General features: G+C 39.6%; 1 protein-coding gene across 8 annotated transcripts in view; it reads right to left on the bottom strand.

Moving 5' to 3' along the window:
* LOC108674456 overlaps positions 1–20,229 on the bottom strand; it is a 39,720-nt gene extending 19,491 nt beyond the window's left edge. For 7 of the 8 annotated variants that reach the window (XM_018162440.2, XM_018162456.2, XM_018162448.2 and 4 more), the window contains exons 1-12: positions 19,872–20,227; positions 11,117–11,299; positions 9,937–10,077; positions 9,320–9,502; positions 8,693–8,836; positions 7,423–7,586; positions 5,785–5,935; positions 5,087–5,269; positions 4,765–4,896; positions 2,401–2,583; positions 948–1,079; positions 388–570 (exon numbers count right to left, since the gene is read on the bottom strand). In XM_018162440.2, the coding sequence (XP_018017929.1) occupies positions 388–570; positions 948–1,079; positions 2,401–2,583; positions 4,765–4,896; positions 5,087–5,269; positions 5,785–5,935; positions 7,423–7,586; positions 8,693–8,836; positions 9,320–9,502; positions 9,937–10,077; positions 11,117–11,299; positions 19,872–20,166 (2,074 nt within the window). In that variant the 5' untranslated portion in view covers positions 20,167–20,227. Of the gene's footprint in view, positions 1–387; positions 571–947; positions 1,080–2,400; positions 2,584–4,764; positions 4,897–5,086; positions 5,270–5,784; positions 5,936–7,422; positions 7,587–8,692; positions 8,837–9,319; positions 9,503–9,936; positions 10,078–11,116; positions 11,300–19,871 lie in introns of all 8 variants that reach the window. The other variant, XM_047882250.1, reaches the window with a different exon arrangement.
* Between the last annotated feature and the right edge of the window lie 1,911 nt (positions 20,230–22,140).

The following is a 22,140-nucleotide window of genomic DNA, read 5'->3' as shown; positions in this document are numbered from 1 at the left end:
ATTGTGTACATGCAAGAAAAAGTAAAATGAGCGACTTTCTTCTAACATGACGAGTAATTTATACATATATATATATATATATATATATATATGTTTTGCTGTAAAGAGAAGTAGATAACAATGTAATTAAAATGTAATTATCATTAAAAGAAAAATAAGCTAAGAAAATGTACGAGTTAATTACGGTGAAAATACTCTTCAAAATTAATCGAAAAACTATAACTCTGTACTCACTGCAGTGAGTGACACAGAGCTCATTTTCTCGTCGACGAAAACGTGAAGTCACGGACGGACAGACTCAAACTGACAGACAGACAGACGGACATGTCGAGCACAATAGCGCCTTTTTTCCATAAATGTGAAAATGTGCTAAAATTTAGAACAGACCCTCAAAGATGCTGGGAATCCTGTTCTCGAAGTAGACCAGGGCGGGGAGCTCGTCGATGCCATATTCCTTGGCTTCCTTGGCGTCGGCCATCTTGACGAAGGGCACACCCGCCTGCTCGCAGTCATCGTCGATGTTCTCCAGCTCCTCGAGGATCTCGTGGTCTTCGTCGTCAGACCGATCGTCTGACCAAATTTATAAGTGGAATTTCATAAATTTTTCAGAAAAGGTTCAGCAAGCTAATTGTTTGAGTGAAAATATTGCAGGTAGAAGTGAAGATTTTCATTACGTGGCTTCTAGAGAAAAACGTGGCTTCTTCATTACGTGGCTTCATAAATAGTGAAAGAAATTACTTAGATGAAAGATACATGGATTCACGGCAATTTTGGATCCAAAATAAGTCATGGATTCGAGCGACTCGAGAGCCTAAGCTGCATCCTATTGCAAACAGATTTTTCATCGACTGTATTGACTAAAATCAGTGAAGCTGATATATTTTATCGCAAGTTTAAGTACTAAAATTGTTTTTATAGTCATTTTATAATTATATTATGTTACTTACAGAAGAGCACGGCGAGGTAGGGCTCACTGGCGATGAGCTTGTCGAGCATCTCGTCGGTGACCTCGGCGATCTCCTCCTCCTCGACGTGGTGGAAGAGCCACTTCAGGACCTCCTCCTCCTTCATGAGGTCACCTGCAACCAAACACTGGTTAGTAAAGGAGGTCTTCGTGATAATAGTTATCAAGTAAAACAGTGGAATAAGACATGAATAGTTTGTGTCTAAGAGGATCGAAGCTTCTATCATGGTTGAATAGTTCAACCATGGCTCCTTTGGTTTCTCAAGGATGAAAGGAATTCAATGTTTAGTCAAATATGACTAAACATTGGATAATACATACAAATAACCTTGGATAATACATTCAAATCAAAAATTAATGTCACTCGTTTGCTTGAGTAAAAAATTCGCAATTTGTTTGAGTCCCCTCATGCGCATTCACGCCGAGTAGTGTAATGTTCCTGGATCTGAGATGCACTTTAAGGTGTTAGCTTCCACTTCTAGTACTTCAGATCTGCGTATTTTAGAATCCTTATACATTTTTAAACAGAGGCCCAGTTTGAATTAAGCTTTTAGCTCTTGTCCAATTGCGATTGTTAATAGATAGGTTTAATATTTTTTTTCTCTGGCGTTTTGTACTATATTTGTTTATTTAGCTTTTAATTTCGGTTCCTTGAATTTCAATTGTACTAACTCATGATTTTATATTCAATGTAACGCCTTCCTCGAAGGACGCTACGCCTAGAACAGTTCAGCACTAGTTACACTTCCTGACGTACTGAGCTCAAGGCTTAAAAAAGGAGGTTCAATAATTTTATACTAATTAAGTTTCTTCGTTTAATAGTGAAGGAACTAAACAGTTGCAATTATTGATCATATCTGAAGAAACACGAAAAATGAATACATATACAATTTTGGCAAGGTTATGACAAATATCAAAGAATCTCAAAAAAATGCACCAGAAAATACATAAAAAGCTTATGAACTAGGAACACTGAACAGGTAAAGCGACCCTGGTTGCGGACAGAGTAAAAGTGGCCGGCGGAGATACGTGTCCGTAAATTGCATACTCTAGCAAGTGTTGCCATATGGGCACTTCGCACTACATAATCGCTAAATTATTGAGCTGCGGCTACATTCAATTTAGAATCTTCGAACTGACAATAGAGCTGGGCAAGGAAACGTTTTATATAAAGATAATAAAAATCACGAATGTATTATCCAAGTGAAAATTGATGTCCTAAAACATCTACGATTTAACGTATAGAAACTAACAAGCCATGCCTAATTTCGAAAAAAGAATAAACCAAAGTGGTGGAGGATTATCTCATCAATCATTATAATGGAGCCTATGATCTCAGTTAGTTATAGATTAGTATATATGATATTATAGATTTATTAAGTGTTTTTTTATCGTAATGATATTGCCTATAAAGATGTAGACGCACTACGACTCACCTTCATATATGTATGGAATTTCACTCTCGAAGTAGACGAGGGCAGGGATGACATCGAGTCCGTACTCCTTGGCCTCGTCAGGGTCATTAATTTTCACGAACATGATGCCTTTGGCGTCACACTCGTCGTCGATGGACTCCAGCTCAGCCAGCACCTTCTTGCTCTTGCGCTGCTCGCGGTCGTCTGCTCAGGCAGTTCGAAATTATTTACTTGGCACCGGCGACCCTTTACTGTGTATGTCTCTTTTGCCTTGTGAAGTCGGCACAGCTGGAGGTTTACCATCGTGTGGTAAAGAACGGTAATGTAAAAATATATTTTCGTAGTAGCTTGGTACCATAGCATTGTGCTCAGTGTTTTCTACGGTATCCCTAATGAATCAACCTAAAAAGTAAGAATTATAGTGATTTAGTCTCAAAGTTCGTTAAAACCTGAATATAAAAATGCTATTATTAAATTGGAGTTTTTACAATAGATTCTTAGCAGTACTTTCAACTAAAAATGAAACCCACATCTTGACTACGATTCAAAATAAAGTTATTACTGAAGCCGGCGTCACTGTCGAGAGGCTACCGACACACGGTTCGCACAAAGGGCCTGGCACAGTGTCGGAAGGTATAAACGTGTTACCCGGGTTACTACTTCCACCATATATACGATCAACGATATCTCACGAACAATCTGATCGTGCAACTGGTTTACTGGTTCTGCTCTATGCAAGAATTTTTAAGGACACGACTCAACACTCTACCGCTATGGTGTATAAACAAACAGAGAAACGGTAAACTATATAGGCAACTTAACATAACGTAACATAACATAACATAACATAACATAACATAACATAACATAACATAACATAACATAACATAACATAACATAACATAACATAACATCGCCGATTCTTTTCCTTTTCGTGCCATGTTCACAGAAGATCTAAAATCGTGTCATTTGACCGGATCTTTTCATGACTGACGATAGTTTGCAGTAGCTACTAGACTTTTACTGGGCTCGATATGGTGCTAGGCATTTCAAATCTGAACATATATTTTTCCATAGCTTTATCTAGTTTGTTCTTGAACGCAATTTTGTCGCGTTGAGAAGTTGCAGTGCAGTTTTTTTAGTTTATAGCCGTGGCCCCTGGTAGTGGTTCTTGTTTCAAATTCTAGTAATCCTTCGGGGACCTTGTATAAACCATGAGTATACTTGTATACTTCAATGAGGTCCCCACGCAGACGTCGATAACTGAGGCTTGGAAGCTTCATAATCTTCAATCTTTCTTCATAGGATTTGCCCTTCAAGCCTGAAATTATCCTCGTTGCACGTCTTTGAACACTCTCCATTAAATTTCTGTCCTTTTCAAATCTCGGTGACCACACAACGTTTCCAAACTCTAGATTCGGGCGCACGACAGCAACAAACAACTGCTTCATCGCGTCTGCATCTAGGAACTCGTATGAGCGTCTGATTAGTCCAAGAAGTTTGTTGGATGTGTTAGCTTGCGTTTCAACATGCTTAGAAAATTTCAGCTCCTTGTCGACATAAACTCCGAGATCTCTTTCCACACTAGACTTTTCAATCATTACTCTCTCGTTGCAACCATGTCTTCTCATGCTGTAATCTTGCTGTTCATTGTTCTTCCCGAGGTGAAGTACTTTACACTTGTCAGCATTAAACCGCAGCTGCCACGTATCAGCCCAGTTAACTAAACTGTCAAGATCATCTTGTAATTGCGCTTTATTTGCCGCATCCTTCACTGTATTATAAACTTTTGTGTTGTCGGCATACATGGAGCACACGCTGGACACTGCTTCTGGCAAATCGTTTATAAAAGCAACGAACAAAATAGGCCCCAGAACGCTTCCTTGCGGCACGCCACTGCGCACTGATGCCCAGTCTGACACGGTTCCGTTAATACTGACACGTTGTCGTCTACCTACTAGAAAATCTCTGATCCATAGGAGTACGTTTCCTCTTCCTCTTAACTTGCTGAAAAAAAACTAAAAAAATAACGCGATTGCGCGAAACTGCCATATAATTAGGAGTACGGCCACGGTGCCGGAGCTGATCCCAAAAGTTAGTCACTGATTCATTGGTATATATATGTGCTTACTGGAATGATTTAGATATATCCTCCATTTAAATGAACTGATCATGAGTTTGAATGGTAAAATTTAGCACCAAAAGACATATGACATATATGTGAAAACGATCATCGAGCAATTATTGGGACTAAAAATAACGTACAACTCAAATAAACAGACTGTGGGATGGAAATGGTTATGACAACGAGATGTAGAATTGTATTTGCAGAATAGGACGGCAGACAGCAGTTAGTTGTGTCAGCAGAAAGCTTGAATGGCTTACAGAAAAGGACGGCGAGATGCTCGGCCTGGACGATGAGCTTGTCAAGCATCTGGTCGGTGACGTCCTCGATCTCGTCGTTGGATATTTGGTGGACGAGCCAAGCGAGCAACTCGTCCTCCTTCAGCAGGCTCCCTGTGGGGGACAATGGCAGCGAGACTATTCAGGAATCTTCTTGAATTAATTGATGTATTCCATATTGTAAAGTATAAATTAATCCCTTAACTTAGTAAATCTTTGTTTCATGCAAATAATGAGGAATTTTAAAATGCTATCGGGTTAGATTTCTTTCTCTATGATAGATAAATATTGAGAAAAAACGTACCAACGTACACAGACGGCACGCCCTTCTCGAAGTAGACGAGCGCAGGGACGTTGTCAAGGCCGTACTCCTGAGCTTCTTGGTCGTCGTCGATTTTGACGAAGGTGATGCCGTGCGCGTCGCACTCGTCGTCGATGTTCTCCAGCTCGGAGAGAACCAAGTCCGACTCTGCTTCGTCTTCGTCGTCTACGACAATGTAAAAAAAATTTAATTTACGGGAAATTTTAAGGTGGATTTAAATTAATTTCAATATCAAAAAATGGTATTAATGTTAAAAATAATTAGATAGGTACTGTTGAATAATTAAAATCATAAGTTATGCCACTAATTGATTTCGATTATGCTAAACAGAATAACACAGGATGTTCCCTTCCGCATATTCAGAGGAAAGTTCGCTGCAACCTCAAATAAAAAGTTGACCTCAATGTTAAATACGACGAGATAAATACTGCGTGATATTTAACATTATATATGACAATAATTTTTAATTTTATTTAAACAAAACACTATAACAATTAAACAGTATATTAACAGTATAGAACAGTAAACATAAACAGTTAATTAAACAAAACACTACTAATTACGTTAATTAAACAAAACAGTTAATTAAACATAACAGTACTAATTAATGTTAATTAAACAAAACAGTTAATTAAACTAAACAGTATAAAGGACATGCACAAGAACAACTGCGGACGCACAGAAGAGCACGGCGAGGTGGGCGCTCTCGCGGATGAGTTTGTCGAGCATCTCGTCAGTGACGTCCTCGATCTCGTCGGTGTGAAGCTGCTCGACGAGCCACGCCAGCACCTCCTCCTCCTTACGCAGGTCACCGTCGTACAGGGACGGGATCTGCACGTACATACTACTAATTAATGATGAACTAAAACGTAATACCGGCACTGAAGGTGATTAATAATAACGCTCAACATCAGCACTGAAGGTGATCAATAATAACGCTTAACACCAGCACTGAAGGTGATCAATAATAACGCTCAGCACCTGCACTGAAGGTGATCAATAATAACGCTCAGCACCTGCACTGAAGGTGATCAATAACGCTCAACGCTTACCAAGTTCGTATGAGTATTACATACTATATAAGAATATAGTTTTTATATATACTATATTGTAAATAAGTATAGATATATCTTTATAGTAGGCAAAGACTGAACGGTACGAATTACTGAAGGATTGACTCATATCAGATATTTACTTTGCTTTGTATGGTGAAAGGGACTGTAAGCCAGTTCCACTTTTCTCTTGTATATTGAGTGATTATTATTAACATCCATTTTGATATCTTATAATTGTCTATAGTATTTTATTGCAACGGTATTGTAATAAATTCTGTTCAAGCTTTACTTAAAGGTAACTTGAATTTAATTTGAATTTATATTCAAAGGTAAATCATTTATGACGCTTTGAAGATAATTTAGTTATTGTTTTAACGCGCGGTTTGAATTCTAAATCGAGAGGATAAAGGAAAGCGCTCGTGGGACCAGCGCTGCACGCGGGACAAGGAAGTGTTATTGATTGTGATAAAAATTATAGCGATGTCCGACAGAAAATGGTTGCTATGGCGAGCAATTGGGGTAACTCAAATAATCAGTGGCATCCTTCCTCTTTTAACATAAATTACGTTAATAAATGCATATACATCAGAACTGGGCTGCAGGCGCAATGGTGCATAATGGAAGACATACTCTTATTTATACAGTCTATTCATTCGCTGCAATTGTACCAAATAAATAACAAAATTTAGTTCATTTATCACTGATGGATGTGAAAGAGCTGTGCGTGTCAGTGCAGTAAATCTGAAAAAGAGCCAGCAACCAGTTTATAAAATAACAAACTAAAAAAAACAGTTTTGAATTATTAGTAAACGTTTTCAACACGCAAGTGGAAGTCATGGCTATGTCAGAACTTTTAATTTAACTACGATCTTAGACAACAATGGAATGGTTTCGCGGTGCTCCTAGCAAATTTAAAATGAAAATTTTATATTTATTTTAGATTATTAATTGGGATTGATATCGAGGTGGTAGCTTCGCAAAGACATAATAACGACCTTGATTTGCATATTTGCACGTTCTTACATGAACTACGCTTCAATTGAGTATATATACTAGTCCTCGATATATTGCTGTTTTCATAACGCAATGTTATCATTCCTACAATAGTTAAGTTCTTAATTGAACTTGCGATACAAGCAGGTCAATGCCAAATTTCGAGTTTGTTCTACGCCGCGTAATCAAACATTAATGCTATAGTAATGAAACATTTATGCTATACTTAATTCAGTTGTTACACAAGTAATAAAATCAGTCGTTTTTCACCTCGTGTTCGAAGTAGACGAGTGCCGGCGTCTCCTCGATGCCGTACTCCTTGGCCGCAGATTCGTCACAAATCTTGACGACGTGGATGCCTTCTTTGTTGAGCTCGTCATCCACGTTCTCCAACTCAGCCAAGATCTCCTTGTCGTCCACCTCGTTTCGGTCGTCTGGGGTGGGAGATGCATGATCATCACCAACTTTGCGCATATACCACGTAGTCCTAATCAAAAGTATCTGGCTTGAATAAAAAAAAATTCAAAATTTTGGAGAGGAATTTTTAATTTTCTACTCATGTCATTAGTCTGCTTAAATCACAAGTTCACTAAGAAACCAAATGCAAAGAAAACGGCAAGCAAGTTCATCATATCTTCAGTAGAAAGATTTTTCCTTGCAGTTCAATGGGAGCAAGGAGGGGAGGTTCCCTCCAAAATCATCTCCTAAACTAAATGACGGATTTTTCTGAAACTTCGCATTCATATGTACATCACTAAAATAAAAATATTTTGCGCATATAAAATTTTTGAAAAAAAAAAAACTTGAAGAAAACGTGAAATAAATTGAAAACGACAATTAAGAGTAGTCTGTCATATATCTATCGCATCCTTCAATTTGCGTGCTGCAACATCGAGAGACATATCATTCGATTCGTAAATTAAATTTCTAGCGACCCTAGGAGCCTTTATTCGACTTTTTTTATACTTAATTCTCCGTTTTTGTCCCTCCTCGTTTTTACATATGATAATGAAAACAATGTAAAAATCAGAAAAAAGGCTACTAGAGCCGCTAGATATTTTCTTTACAAATCGAATGACATGTTTCTCAATGATGTTTCTTGAAAATTGAAGAAGAAGTGAGGAAAATATATTTTAAATTAGGCAAATCGATAGCTATTGCAATTGTTCGGCAGAGCCAAATATGTTTAATGAAATGATAATTTAAAGCGAATGATATCCTAAAAATACCATTTTATTAATTACTGTTAAAATATGTTCATTTTATATGAATTAAATAAAGCCTTGCGAAAAAAAAACTTATGTACGCACATACATACATTCGACGCGCCTTTTCCTTAGTTAAAAAAAAGCTCGAAAAACGGAAAAGCAAAATTTTTCGATTTTCGAGGGGAAACCCCCCACCCCATTAATGGTTTTCTAGCCTTAATATTGTAAATAAACTTTTGAAAGTAAGGTTCCTGCGTTAAACTGATATGATATAGATTGTAATCAAATTAGCTTTAAACATCAGAATTAAAAACTATAAGCGCTGTTCTCACAGAAGACGACAGCAAGGGAGTCCATGCTGTCGATGAGGCTGTTGAGCAGCCCTACGGTGACCTCCTCTATGACCTCGTCATCGTCCCCGGTGCTCTTGCTCTCCAGCAGCCACTCCAGCACCTTGTCTTCGTTCATCAGGTCCCCTGCCATGCGTAACAGGAATCAGTTAATGCCATTACGAATCTTTGGTGGAAGAAATTTTGAAATCTTTCCAACATTAACAATTGGCAATTGTCTGTAAAAAGGCATTTCATAAGACCGTTTTATTGAAAAAGTTTATGGGTTATGACATATAATGACGAAAACCCACTGTACCCTCAGAGTATTTTTAGTCTCGGCGTTGATTTGCCTGCGCGGGCGTAAACGATCTAGGAAACTCTACCGATTCTTCATCGATAACGCACGACGAGGAAAACACTTCGTCAACTCGAATCAATGGAAGTGCTCACCGTCGAAGACAACAGGGATCCTTCGTCTGTAGTCAACTCGAACCAATGGAAGGACTCACCGTCGAAGACGACAGGGATCCTTCATCTGTAGTCAACTCAAACCAATGGAAGGACTCACCGTCGAAGACGACAGGGATCCTTCGTCTGTAGTCAACTCAAACCAATGGAAGGACTCACCGTCGAAGACGACAGGGATCCTTCGTCTGTAGTAGACGAGGGCGGGGAGTGTGCCGAGCGAGTACTCGTCAGCGAGGTCGGGATCGTTGAGCTTGACGAAGGCGATACCGAGCTGGTCGGCGTCGTCGTCGATGTTCTCGAGTTCCGCCAACACCTTCACACACTTGCGGCAGTCGCTCTTGTCTGTCGTGGGTGTTTCATATTGTGAATCAAATTCTGACATTTTGATATAAATTTTAACGAATCTCATACATTGTCTTCCGTGGGTGGTTATATTGTAATTCTAGTTTTGAACTTTGGATGAAAATTTTAATTGAATATCATATTCCAGGCAAAAAATTTCTTCTAGATTATAATATTAACAAAATATGACCGTAGATATGTTAGTTAGATTATTCCTGCCCAAATTATAATCGGTTATTATTTAGTTTATTTTTAGTTAACCTTACTTCTATTTAATTTTTACATTGCTCATAATCCAATCCTGTTAAGTAGTTAACACTAATTTATTTCTATAATATAAAGTTGTTTGTTCGTCACTTTTTTCCATCATCGACTCCAACGCAGTGACATTTATTATGCAGAAATAACACGTCTGGAAACATATATTTACTCACAGAAGAGGACGGCGACATACTCCTGCTCCTCGACTACCTTGTCGAGGATCTTGGCGTTGACCTCCTCGATCTGGTCGGGCAGTTCCATGGCCTCGAGGCTCGTCAGGAACTCTAGAACGCTGCCTTCGTCCATCAAGTCTCCTATAGAACAAACAATAATGCATTTTACCACCATCTGTAAGCGACAGGATTAATGAAAAACCATGGAATTTTTTCGCTAAAAGGTTTACTGAGTGAGAAAACAATGCTAATATACGCAACACAATGCGAATAAACGCAAAGAGAAACAATCCTTAAGTTTAATTTTTCTATATTGCGCTGCAACTTCTCCTGCAACTTCTGCTGCAACTTCTCTAAATTGCGCTGCAACTTCTCCACGCGACAAAATTTCTTCTCGCTTCGAATCACCGACATGTGGAACAGCCTCCCCGATGACATCGTTGGCGCTCCAAGTATGAACGCGTTCAAGAACAGACTAGATAAAGCTATGGAAAAATATATGTTCAGATTTGAAATGCCTAGCTCCTTATCGAACCCGGTGGAAGTCTAGTAGCTACTTCAAACTATCGCCAGTCATGAAAAGATCCGGTCAAATGACACGAGTTTAGATCTTCTGTGAACAAGGCACGAAAAGGAAAAGAATCGGCGACAGGCCACATCAGGCCTACACTTCAGCGCCGACATCACTATGATATGTTATGTTATATTGCGGAAGCATTAAAGTAAAAAGTGGCTAATACAACATTTCGGACTTCAGAATTTTGCAGATTCTGTTACGCATATTCAGTTACTTAGTAATTAAATAATTAAACGAGGTGCTGCACCAGATAAATGTAATGCCAAGATAGTCTCGTGCTCCAAGGTATAATTTATAGAAGCTTCATCCTCGCCCAAATAACCAAAATGTTCTCGTTAGACGGTGCTGTAAACTCTTCTTCGAAGAGCGCAAAGTTCAACTCAGTTTTCATGCTGAATTTATTTATTCTAATTTGAGTAGAATACCATCACTGAGCTAAGCAGCCGTGACTTGTGGTTCCTCCGTTAGGCGGAGCTAAGGCCTGTCGGAGGGTGTGCATACATATCGAATTTCTGGCCCTCCACGAAGGCAAAGCTCTTTAATCCTCCACCTTATAAATTAAAGTACTTAACTCTCAGGCCTCAAAGAGTTTCATATCTGCACCTTCGTAGTGGATGGGCTCAGAGTTCCTGAAGTAGGTGAGGGCGGGGAAGTTCTTGACGCCGTGGCTGCGGGCAAGTTTCTTGTCTGCGATCTTGACGAGATGGACGCCGAAGCGCGCTGTGTCGTCATCGATGTCCTCGAGCTCGGCCAGCACCTTGTCGCAGATCGGGCAACTCCGCTTGTCTGCAACAAATATACAATAATATATAACATATTTATATATTATTATTTATATTATATTATTTATACTATATTATATTATATTTATAATAACAAATCTTATTATAAATATAAAGACAAATCAGATACTAAACTTTAAACACTTAAATGCATTATGCTTCTAAGTTTTTAATTTTCAATACTTGAATGTATGCTGTACTGTGTAAAAATTTATTTTTGATAATGTGAGTAATTTTTAGAAGTTTGATTTTGATTTAGAAAACTGAAAAGAAATTTCCAGCCTTTATTGGAACGTTCACTATATTCATCGGAACGTACACTTTCAGACGCGATACGAAAAATGCCTAAGCTAATATGGGCCCAAGTCTTGAAATATCTTATATTTCAGCGTTTACTTGGCCGTAGGCCTGTAGCCGATTCTTAACATCGCATAACACGCAGGTACAGCTCGTTGCGGTCTCAAACTCGCAACTCACTGCTACGTACAATTCTGCTTTCCGCCTGGCCTCCTCGCCGATTCTGACCAGAAACTGGCGCACAGAGCTGGGATCGAACCCGCGCTTCCCTGCTCCAATCTTGGTACTCTGAAATTTAACCACTGGGCCACCTTGCCCACCCTGATGCAAGCATTCAAAAAGGCATCAAAGTCGTTCTCAAATCTGTGTTATAAATTGAATGTAATAGATCAGCAGCAGAGTATTGAGTGAACGTCAATGAATTTATGTAACACGTATGAGTCGTAGCTTTCCTCAGTGTCATTCTAAGTATAACATGAGAAACATCTTTCTCTATAACTTGGTGTTCAGGTAAAGTTGCTAAACGAAACAAGCCTTTGAAGAGCACCTCGCTAATGAGGTATTGTTCTTGGCGTTAAAACTATTATTGTTCTTCAGTAAGAACTACGCCATCCACATGCTTATTTCGAGCTGGTATAGTGAGTAAAGACACTTGGCAGGAATGTTTCATTGCGATGTTATATTTTTTTACTCTTTGTGTTAATATTTTAACCTTCAAAGGAGTATGATAAGTAAGCGTGAGTCAGGCGGCCTGTTGCCCAACTCCTGTCACCGTAAGTCACTTCAGCGCGCAATGCAGCCTCGCAGTTCATTGAGTCGCATGCAGTGCATGGCAGAGACGAGACCGAAATACATTCTGAGCACAAATAAATGGGGTTCATTACGATCACGCATCTGCGCTAAATAAATGGTCGCATGTCAACCTAACGAGAAACACCGTTATTTTCTTTGTAATTTGATGCACAAAATCAAACACGCAGCTCTGTTGTTTTCATGGTTATTTCACGACCGAGTGCAAACCACACATTGTGTTCCGTTAATTACCCGGTCATTTATCCTAAAATTGGAACTGACAACGGAACTCCTCTGTATTGATGCACGTTTACTTATAAAATAATTACTAACCAGCGAAGCAGATGCGCTATTTTAGCATTTATTTCCTGGACAATTGCTTACCAATTACTCAGGTACGATAATTCGACAGATATTTCTCAATTACTTTTGATCATCAGGAAGCCATGCGTGATCAAGCATAGTTTTACCATTTTGTGGGTATTTCGTGAGTGCATTCATATATTGGCAAGTGGCTATGATTAAATTGTATTTCAAGTTTGACTTACTTTTAATGTTATTAAATTGAAATGTATTTATTCTTCAAAATGCTCTCAAAATGATTGTGTTAAGTTGCTTGTATTTAGCTTATAATAAAAATCATAAATGAAACCTCACTTGTTTTGGATAGCAAGCGTCGTGCACGCTTAGTTACGACCAGCGAGATTCTTGCGCGGCTCAGTCTAATGTCTGCCGCAGCGTTTGTTGCAATGTCTGTTGTAGCGTTTGTTGCAATGTCTGTAGTAGCGTTTGTTGCAATGTCTGTTGCAGCGTTTGTTGCAATGTCTGCCGCAGCGTTTGTTGCAATGTCTGCTGCAGCGTTTGTTGCAATGTCTGCCGCAGCGTTTGTTGCAATGTTTGTTGCAGCGTTTGTTGCAATGTCTGCTGCAGTGTTTGTTGCAATGTCTGCTGCAGCGTTTGTTGCAATGTCTGCTGCAGCGTTTGTTGCAATGTTCTGTTGCAGCGTTTGTTGCAATGTCTGCTGCAGCGTTTGTTACAATGTCTGTTGCAGCGTTTGTTGCAATGTCTGTTGCAGCGTTTGTTGCAATGCATTCTGAACTTTCAGTTGCGGTAATTTTCATTTCATGATTTCAATCGATCAGCATATTTTGTTCTCATGCATACCAACAATCTTCAATCGGCTTCTTCAGAAACCTTGCATCGGACAACAAATATAGTCTTATTCAAGCCTTTCGCATCCTTATTTTCATCATGGATAAAAACTTTGAGATGTATTTTATCAATATCATTAAATGAAGTTCGTTTGTTATGTATAACTATGTTTTTCAAAGTATTCCAAACCTAATGAAGCTAAGCAGCTCCTTCAATAAAGTACAATATTAGAACCGAGACGGCAAAATTTTCCCTAAGGCAGTTTTATTGAATTTATTCTCATTTATTTATATAATAATGAATTGTGTTAGGATACACAATTCATTATTCATTATGATTTTCGCAATCTTGAAAATATTTTCGTAAGTTTTCGTAAATTTTCGCCACTGAGGACGTGCCAATTAGAGCTCAAGACGCTCAGAACTTCACTCTGACGCTCGCCAATCTTACCGATGTCAGCGGTCGCTCCGAAACAATATCCAAAATATATTGGTTACATTATCCTCGCTTCTGTCAGCCCCAGGGGCGACCTCTTATAAGAAAATGCTGTTACGGTTCACGCTCTCCATACCTGTTAGCCTTTGTGTAGATATGACATAGTAATTCCATTGTGGCTCGCTATATACAGGGTCCTTCAAAAAAAAGTATCTGATTTCAATAGGCTTTTGCAAAACTCATACGACACATACAGAACAATTAATTTTATTTGTGAATAGCTTATTTGATGCCATTTTATATCACTTAGTACACTTTACTTGATTTTGAAAATTATGTTTGATAAATGATGTCCCCCATTGTTAAGACATTCAGGAAGTCTTTCCCTGAAGTTCCCATTGTTAAGACATTCACGAAGTCTTTCCCTGAAGTTGCCCATAGCTCTTCGTGTAACTTCCCTTGGAATGGCTGCCACTTCCTGCCTAATGGCATGTTTTAGTTCTTGCAGATTTCTGGGACGATATTTGTACACTTCAGCCTTTAGGTAGCCCCACAGAAAGAAATCTCAAGGTGATAAGTCGGGTGACCGTGGGGGCTAGGAAATGTCTCCTCTTAAAGACACAAGACGTTCAGAAAACAACTCTCTTAACATTTCCATGGACCGGCGAGCAGTGTGAGTCTTTCTGTGGGGCTACCTAAAGGCTGAAGTGTACAAACATCGTCCCAGAAATCTGCAAGAACTAAAACATGCCATTAGGCAGGAAGTGGCAGCCATTCCAAGGGAAGTTACACGAAGAGCTATGGGCAACTTCAGGGAAAGCGTGAATGTCTTAACAATGGGGGACATCATTTATCAGACATAATTTTCAGAACCAAGTAAAGTGTACTAAATGATATAAAATGGCATCAAATAAGCTATTCACAAATAAAATTAATTGTTCTGTATGTGTCGTATGAGTTTTGCAAAAGCCTATTGAAATCAGATACTTTTTTTTTGAAGGACCCTGTACATATCCACGGTCAGCCATTGTGTAGGTTCTACATTATTAATGCTTAATGAAATTGTTGCTGGCGTATCCACTATCCATGTCACTGTCAGAAATCGTGGAAATATGACATGACAATGCCATTATGACTTACAATATTATGTCACTGTCAGCCATTGTGGAAATACGACATAGCAATGCGATTATGGTTCACGATATCTGTATCAACGTCAGCCATCGTGACGTCACAACATTGAGAATGTCACTGTGTGTCTCGCTATCCATAACTCCGTCACACTAATTCTGGTCCTGTCTCTAAGTTCTGACGTATGACGGCCATTATAGCAAGCACACTTCTTTCGGTGCTTCACCGCTGCCCCGAATCTCACGTCATCTTAGATCTCCGTTATACCTTCACGATTTTATCGAGAAATTAATTTCATTTATTTCATAATTTAAAAAATTTATCGTAATTTTTAAGAAAATATATCTATGTTACACAGATGTACGTATATAAAATCTGACCTCATGAGTAAACCATATAGTGTCTCACCAAGGCTTAAAATTGGTCCCTTCAGGGTTTTAGCCTGTGGGTAAACTTTTTGAGCCGAAGAGAAAGAGCATGAGAAAGCCGAATCTTTAGTTCGACTTTCTCATGCATCTTTCATCGTGTGTATGTATACCCTTCTACCCTCAAGACTTATCGGAAGTTGTTTACTGCGAGTTGTTTATAACACGTGTACGTCAGAATGTCGAGCACGAAGAGCAAGTTTAAAATGTAGTTAAGCTCCGAATGTTTAACCTACCGGTTAAACGACGCTTCATTTTTCAAATTCCCCGTAAAATTTTAATTCGGTAAAAGTATGATGATCATTTTTCCTGTTATTCGAACGACGCAAAAAATCAAAATTACTTTAAACTAAAGCTAATTCTGGATACGACAGGCGTTTGAGCAAGTCTTATAACTGTCATCGTATCGAGACTACCCGATTTATGAAGACCATAAACAAGCCACAGCGTCTTGGCATGACAACTGCAGTGCACGCGTGGCAGCAGTCATGTCAGTGACCTCTTATAATATTTAACAAAACAAATTTAATTTTTATCGTTGATTCTTCTCTCTATTCAACACATGACCTGAAACAACACAAGAAACTGAAGAGGCCAGAAGATCAGTAGACGCTCAGCAGGGGTGTTGGCAGTACAACTGCTGGCATTTGTGCTTTCTTTGTTTGCTTTGCTTGGGATTAAAATTCCTCGCGTTTAATTACAGCAAGAGACATTGAAATTTGCATGGTTGCTTGCTAGACTACAAGTTAGACACCGAGAATGTGATTTTAAATATAAAATAGAAGGAAGATATTTATTAGACTTTACAGCAAGTAACGCGTTGCTAGCCACAGCCCGAGTACAGTCTACCGACAAATCTACAGTAACGCGTTGCTAGCCACAGCCCGAGTACAGTCTACCGACAAATCTACACTAACGCGTTGCCAGCCACTGCCCGAGTACAGTCTACCGACAAATCTACATTAACGCGTTGCCAGCCACAGCCCGAGTACAGTCTACCGACAAATCTACAGTAATGCGTTGCTAGCCACAGCCCGGATACAGTCTACCGACAAAGCGCTTCCTGTTGTCTGAAGCTCAAGTTTTTCTCGCTATTCTCGCTCTGTGACTCACGGTCAGTGGCTCGATTAATGCTAAGCAGGAGAGGAACGAGTGCTAACCAAGAGGGGTCAGAGTGCTAAGCAGGAGGAGCACGTATGCTAATTAGATGGGGCACGAGATCTAATTAAGCACAAGGGGCGTAAGGCAATTGAGATTTTGATAAAATATTGTTCGCATTGACAATATTTTGAAAGAACACGAGTTCCTTCTTGTCTACAAGACGCGCAATTCGCAAATGCAATATGGGCTGTCTTGCCACTATGTATATCATTCTAGACAGTCCTTAGGCCTATATTGACGCCAACATCATAATAGTCAAGCCTGGTTGTCCCACACCCCTGCCAACCTACGTTTTTATCAAGCACCAGATTTTTTTCTAGCTACCTCTGTTATCGTTTTTCTAGCAACCTCAGTTATCAGCTAATCTTGTCAGTCCTGTCAATTTTGTAGGTACGGGTCGAATCCAAAATGAGAGAGCGATCATGAGGATTACCTAATAGCTAGAAGATCTGTCGCATCGACGAGAGACACATCCTTCTTGTTGACAGAGACGTCTGTTGGTGACAGAGGCGCCTGCTTGTGACCGGGTCACCTGCTGTTGACAGAAGCGCCTGTTGTTGACAGGTTTTTAACAGAACTGTCGTCTGTTCGTTTTCTTATGATGCGCAAGTCGTCAACAAGCAGAGGCTCCGAGTCGATGGGTCTGCCGCTCTCTTCAGTTAAATTGAAATCTCGGACGTGAACTGTACACTAGTTCACTGCAGGACTGATGCGAGTCTCATTACATTGGTCTCATTACAATTGAGAGTCTCATTACAATTGAGACTCTCATTATAACTGAGCGTCTTATTATAATTGAGAGTCTCGTTATACGTAATTGCGAGTCTCATTATAATTGAGAGTCTCATTATTATTGAGAGTCTCACATTACAATTGAGAGTCTCATTATAATTGAGAGTCTCATTAAAATTGAGAGTCTCATTACAATGTTGAGTCTCAGAAGCCAACGAAAGATTCCATTTATTAATTCTAGCAATGAAGAGGACGAAGGATAGGAGCTGTCAAAAATACAGTGAACGATGGGCAGGTAGATCAAGAAACACGGTGGACGAAATACGGGTAGAACCAATAACACGGTACACGAAAGGCGGGACGCCGCATGACTCAGCAGTGGACGGTCATGGGACGCTGCATGACTCAGCAGTGGACGGTCATGGGATTGCATGACTCACCAGTGGACGGTCATGGGACGCTGCATGACTCACCAGTGGACTGTCATGGGACGCTGCATGACTCACCAGTGGACGGTCATGGGACGCTGCATGACTCAGCAGTGGACTGTCATGGGACGCTGCATGACTCACCAGTGGACGGTCATGGGACGCTGCATGACTCACCAGTGGACGCTAATAAGGGAGGAGGGGCGTAGCGCGCTCAGGTGACATAGTCTATATCAGGAAGTGTGGCCATAGATTACTGATGATAATTTACCAGGGCTGGCTGTTCTTCAGTATTTACTGGTATTTTTTCATCAAATAGTGTAAAAATGCGTCCGTTTTTATTTTTTAAATCAATACGATACATTGAAACCCGTTGTATAATTGTGCATAATGAATATTAGGATGGAATGTGAAGTTTTCGTTCCCGAATCTGATCGCTAGTTATTTGGACGAAAATTCTTGATTAAAGAATGACGATGTTATTCACTACCCATCAGAAAATAGGGTCGTGTCTTTATGATTGGTTCGATTAGTTCGTTTGCTCATGTGAAATAAGAAGTATGTATTTGTACGTATATTAATATAAAACATTGTACAGTAAACTCTACGGTATGTGATCCTAACATTTGGTTTACTATAAAAACAATCTCCGGTAAATACTCGATATTTTTAAGTTACTTATAATAGACTAGAGGACCAGATCCTTCAACAAGGTCAACATTGAACATTAAGATCTGACGGACTATTCAAGTGTTTTATTAACAAAGACAGACTGTTAAACTATTAAATAAATTGTGTATGCTCAACATAATGACTGTTCATTTCTAGGAATCGTTGAGGAATCGCAAGTTCCACAAAAATCAACATGTTTGAGGGCTAAATGAGACCAAGTAATTGATTCTAATTAATTTTCCACTGAAGGCAAAGTCGAATCTCATATTTCATTAAACCTTTAAATTGAGATATCAAGTTTTCATTTTATTGGTGTTTTCAAAGTTACCGGAAGCACTTGTCTTCATAATACTTCCACCAAGTTAGCTATGCGCATTTAAATCTAGCCGCAATTGAACCGCCTGCGCACGTCAGTCTTTTCCTGCGACGTGGTATTTTTTAAAGGGGTGGATTCCGCATTATTTTTTTTGCTTATCTCCCTAGCTTTATCCCCTTGACGGATGCCCCCTCCCCCTCCATCTCCTCCCCCNTAGGTGACCTGCACCTGTGACGTGACTAGGTGACCTGCACCTGTGACGTGACTAGGAGACCTGCACCTGTGACGTGACTAGGTGACCTAAACCTGTGACGTGACTAGGTGACCTGCACCTGTGACGTGACTAGGTGACCTGCACCTGTGACGTGACTAGGTGACCTGCACCTGTGACGTGTGATGGTGCCAGCACCTGTCGTTACATGTTGCACCATCGAACTCTTTCTCGTTGATGAAATTATTCGCGTGCAAGATAATTTAGTCAGCCATGCCTCCGCCAACGAAGCTTCGTTGGCGGAGGCTAGATTAGTGTAGCTTCACTAGCTGCACTAATCCTAGTGACCGTAATACCACTACACTTAACACACACGATAATGATCAGAAATACGTACACTTGCACTACAATAATGCATAGAAAGCCTGAGTTTTTCAGATGATACCAGAAATCTTTTCCTCTTGTCAAATATGTAGATGAACGGTACGCATGGCAGTGCGGCGAAGACTGTGAGGTGGTCACTCTAGTGTCAGAGATGGCGTTCGTCTTACGAGTATGTTACACTAACAATGCTGGTCGGTATCATATAAGTCATAAGCAATGCATCACTAGGCTAGTAAAAGATATACTTCCTCTGCTAAGTTAATATAGTAAACGTTATGTCAGGTTAACGTGTGTTATGTTATGCCTGATTTATGTTACTTACGTTATGTTAGGTTACAGTAGGTTATAATAGAGTTAGCTTTAAGTAGATCTAATTAAGGTATATAATGTAGGTTAATTTTAGTTAGATTAATCAAAATTTCGCAATTCACTCAACTCACACCAATAGACGGCAACGTAATCACTCTCTTCCAGCATGTCATCCAACTGCTTGGCTGTCACATCCTGAATAACGTCATCTTTCTTGCCTGAGACGGCACTCACAGACGTCAAGAGCAGCATCAAAACTATGCACATGCCTAAAATGAACTTAGTACATTTGCGAGAAGTCCTGGTGCACTCCACCTTCTGTTTGATGCACTGCACTGTATTCTTATTCCACCCTCTGGCTTGTCCAGTGTGGAATTTAGCATCAACATCACAAGCACCAACATCATCATGGTGACTCAGCCTCATCCTGACGTTCCTGCAAGATCACTCGTTACCTAGGCTCTACCACTGAAGAAAATAAACACAGGGTATAATTTAACAAAAAAGCTGTAAATTTCATTCAAAAACTCTGTATCGAAATATCATTGAAAAAGGGAATATTTTTTAATCGGGTCATCTTCCCTGCAATTGCGAAGGTAATTTGGCCTACAAATTGTATGCATGCAAATACTACACCCATGCACCTTGCTCTCTTACTGCTGACTGTACATGAAAATTCGTCACACTTCACTTCGGTCAAATTGACAAAATCGACCACAGTTGAGTGCAGGGAGTCGATTTATATATGTTCTTCCCTGTATTTATTTAGCGTCATAATAAGCATCCAAAACGACGACATAAATCAAACCTAACAGTCAAACATTGATGGGACAAATTTCTCTTCCGTTAAATAATTAGAATGAATATAATAGAGTACTTCCACTCGAATTTCAATATTCAATGTAATTAATGTATATAATTAATTTGAAAAATTTAGCTACTAATTCACTATTTACTTTATTAAAACAGGTCATATAAACTCCATTGATGCTGTTATGTGGTTCAATAATATATTCATCACTCTCCACCTAAACTTCAAACACTGAACTTTGCACGCCTGATAAACTTCACTGCAATTAGTTGCATTCGTTTTCTATCACGTATTATTTGCTTGCCTGTATTATATCACGTATTATTTGCCTGTTTGTCACGAGCTGTTATCTTAGCCACCCTGGCGCTCTAAAAAATCATGTCACTCTGCAACCCTAGCGGGTCGACGAACTAAACTCGAAATATTCGTTCGTACTAATGACTTATATTTGATGTACAGCTTTGTTGTTTAGTGCAGCCTAGCAGCGCTAGCGCAACGCAGTCACCCCGCCGGCCGTGCGTCGCAACTAACCTTGGTGCTGCGGTGGCCGCCTTCAGTGCCGATGCAGCTACACGAACCTCTGCCAAAATAGCCGAGCTCTGCTAGCGTAGCCAGCACCGGCCACAAGCTCTGCTCTCTGCCATCGAGCTATCGGCAAAAATGATGTAATGATGTCTATTTTAAACCAAACTAATTTTAGACTTTAAATCTGTGCCTTGTGTTAGAAAGCTAGTGTTGAAAATTATAAAACGATATCTGTCCCGCGGAAAGGTTTTTTAAATGCTTAATATGAGCTGCGTTACCAGTGATGTAACATCTGTTGATGAATGCAAAAAATTTAGAATGTCAATGCATGCTGTCTGTTGCAAAGCTCTCCCCGAAAATGATTGAACGAATAACAACCTGAATTTTGATCTCGTTTCAACGTAGAATAGCCGTTGGGGGATAGATCAAATTTCAATAAACCAAGATCAGCGTTGCTTCGATGTTGAAATAAGTTTGTTCAACGTCTATTGCAGTGTTAATTCCATTTCCACTTCATTTTTCTTCAAGTTTTATCTGATCAACATTTAAACCTGAAATCAATCAATAAGCGACGTTGTTTCAACGTCAGAAGCCTGCTGGGGTAGGTATCTCGATATGATGATAACTTCTATATTCATGAATTAATGTTCCTGTTCATTGCTGCTCGAGCACATGACCATCACCAGAGTTTTCGATCACGAAAGTCTTCTGCCATAATTATGATCGTTTGTTTTAAGTAATCGCACAGTGACATTCGTTTTATAGCTGTCCTCTCGCATCTTCGGAAGACGTCTCAAGTTCGGAAGAAGTGTAAACGGCCGAGCTTCGGAATAGCTTTGATGGTTTTCATTTTAGTGACATTGCTGTCAGGTCGTGGCCGTACTACTGCTGCTGCTGTGTCTGACAGTACTTTCGACATTACTTGAATGGATTACCGGCTGTCTAATCGCTGCGCGTCTGGTTGCTTCGCTTGTTGTCGTGCAATTTAATAAGGGCCGGCGTGGCCGCCGGATTGTTGTTGGCCGTACAGAAATGTTGCAAAGTCGTGATGGTCAGTTCTAGAT

The sequence above is a fragment of the Hyalella azteca genome, unplaced genomic scaffold, assembly GCF_000764305.2.
Source record: "Hyalella azteca isolate HAZT.00-mixed unplaced genomic scaffold, Hazt_2.0.2 contig10021, whole genome shotgun sequence".
Classification (NCBI taxonomy): Eukaryota; Metazoa; Arthropoda; class Malacostraca; order Amphipoda; family Hyalellidae; genus Hyalella; species Hyalella azteca.
This window is presented reverse-complemented; position numbering and strand designations above follow the sequence as displayed.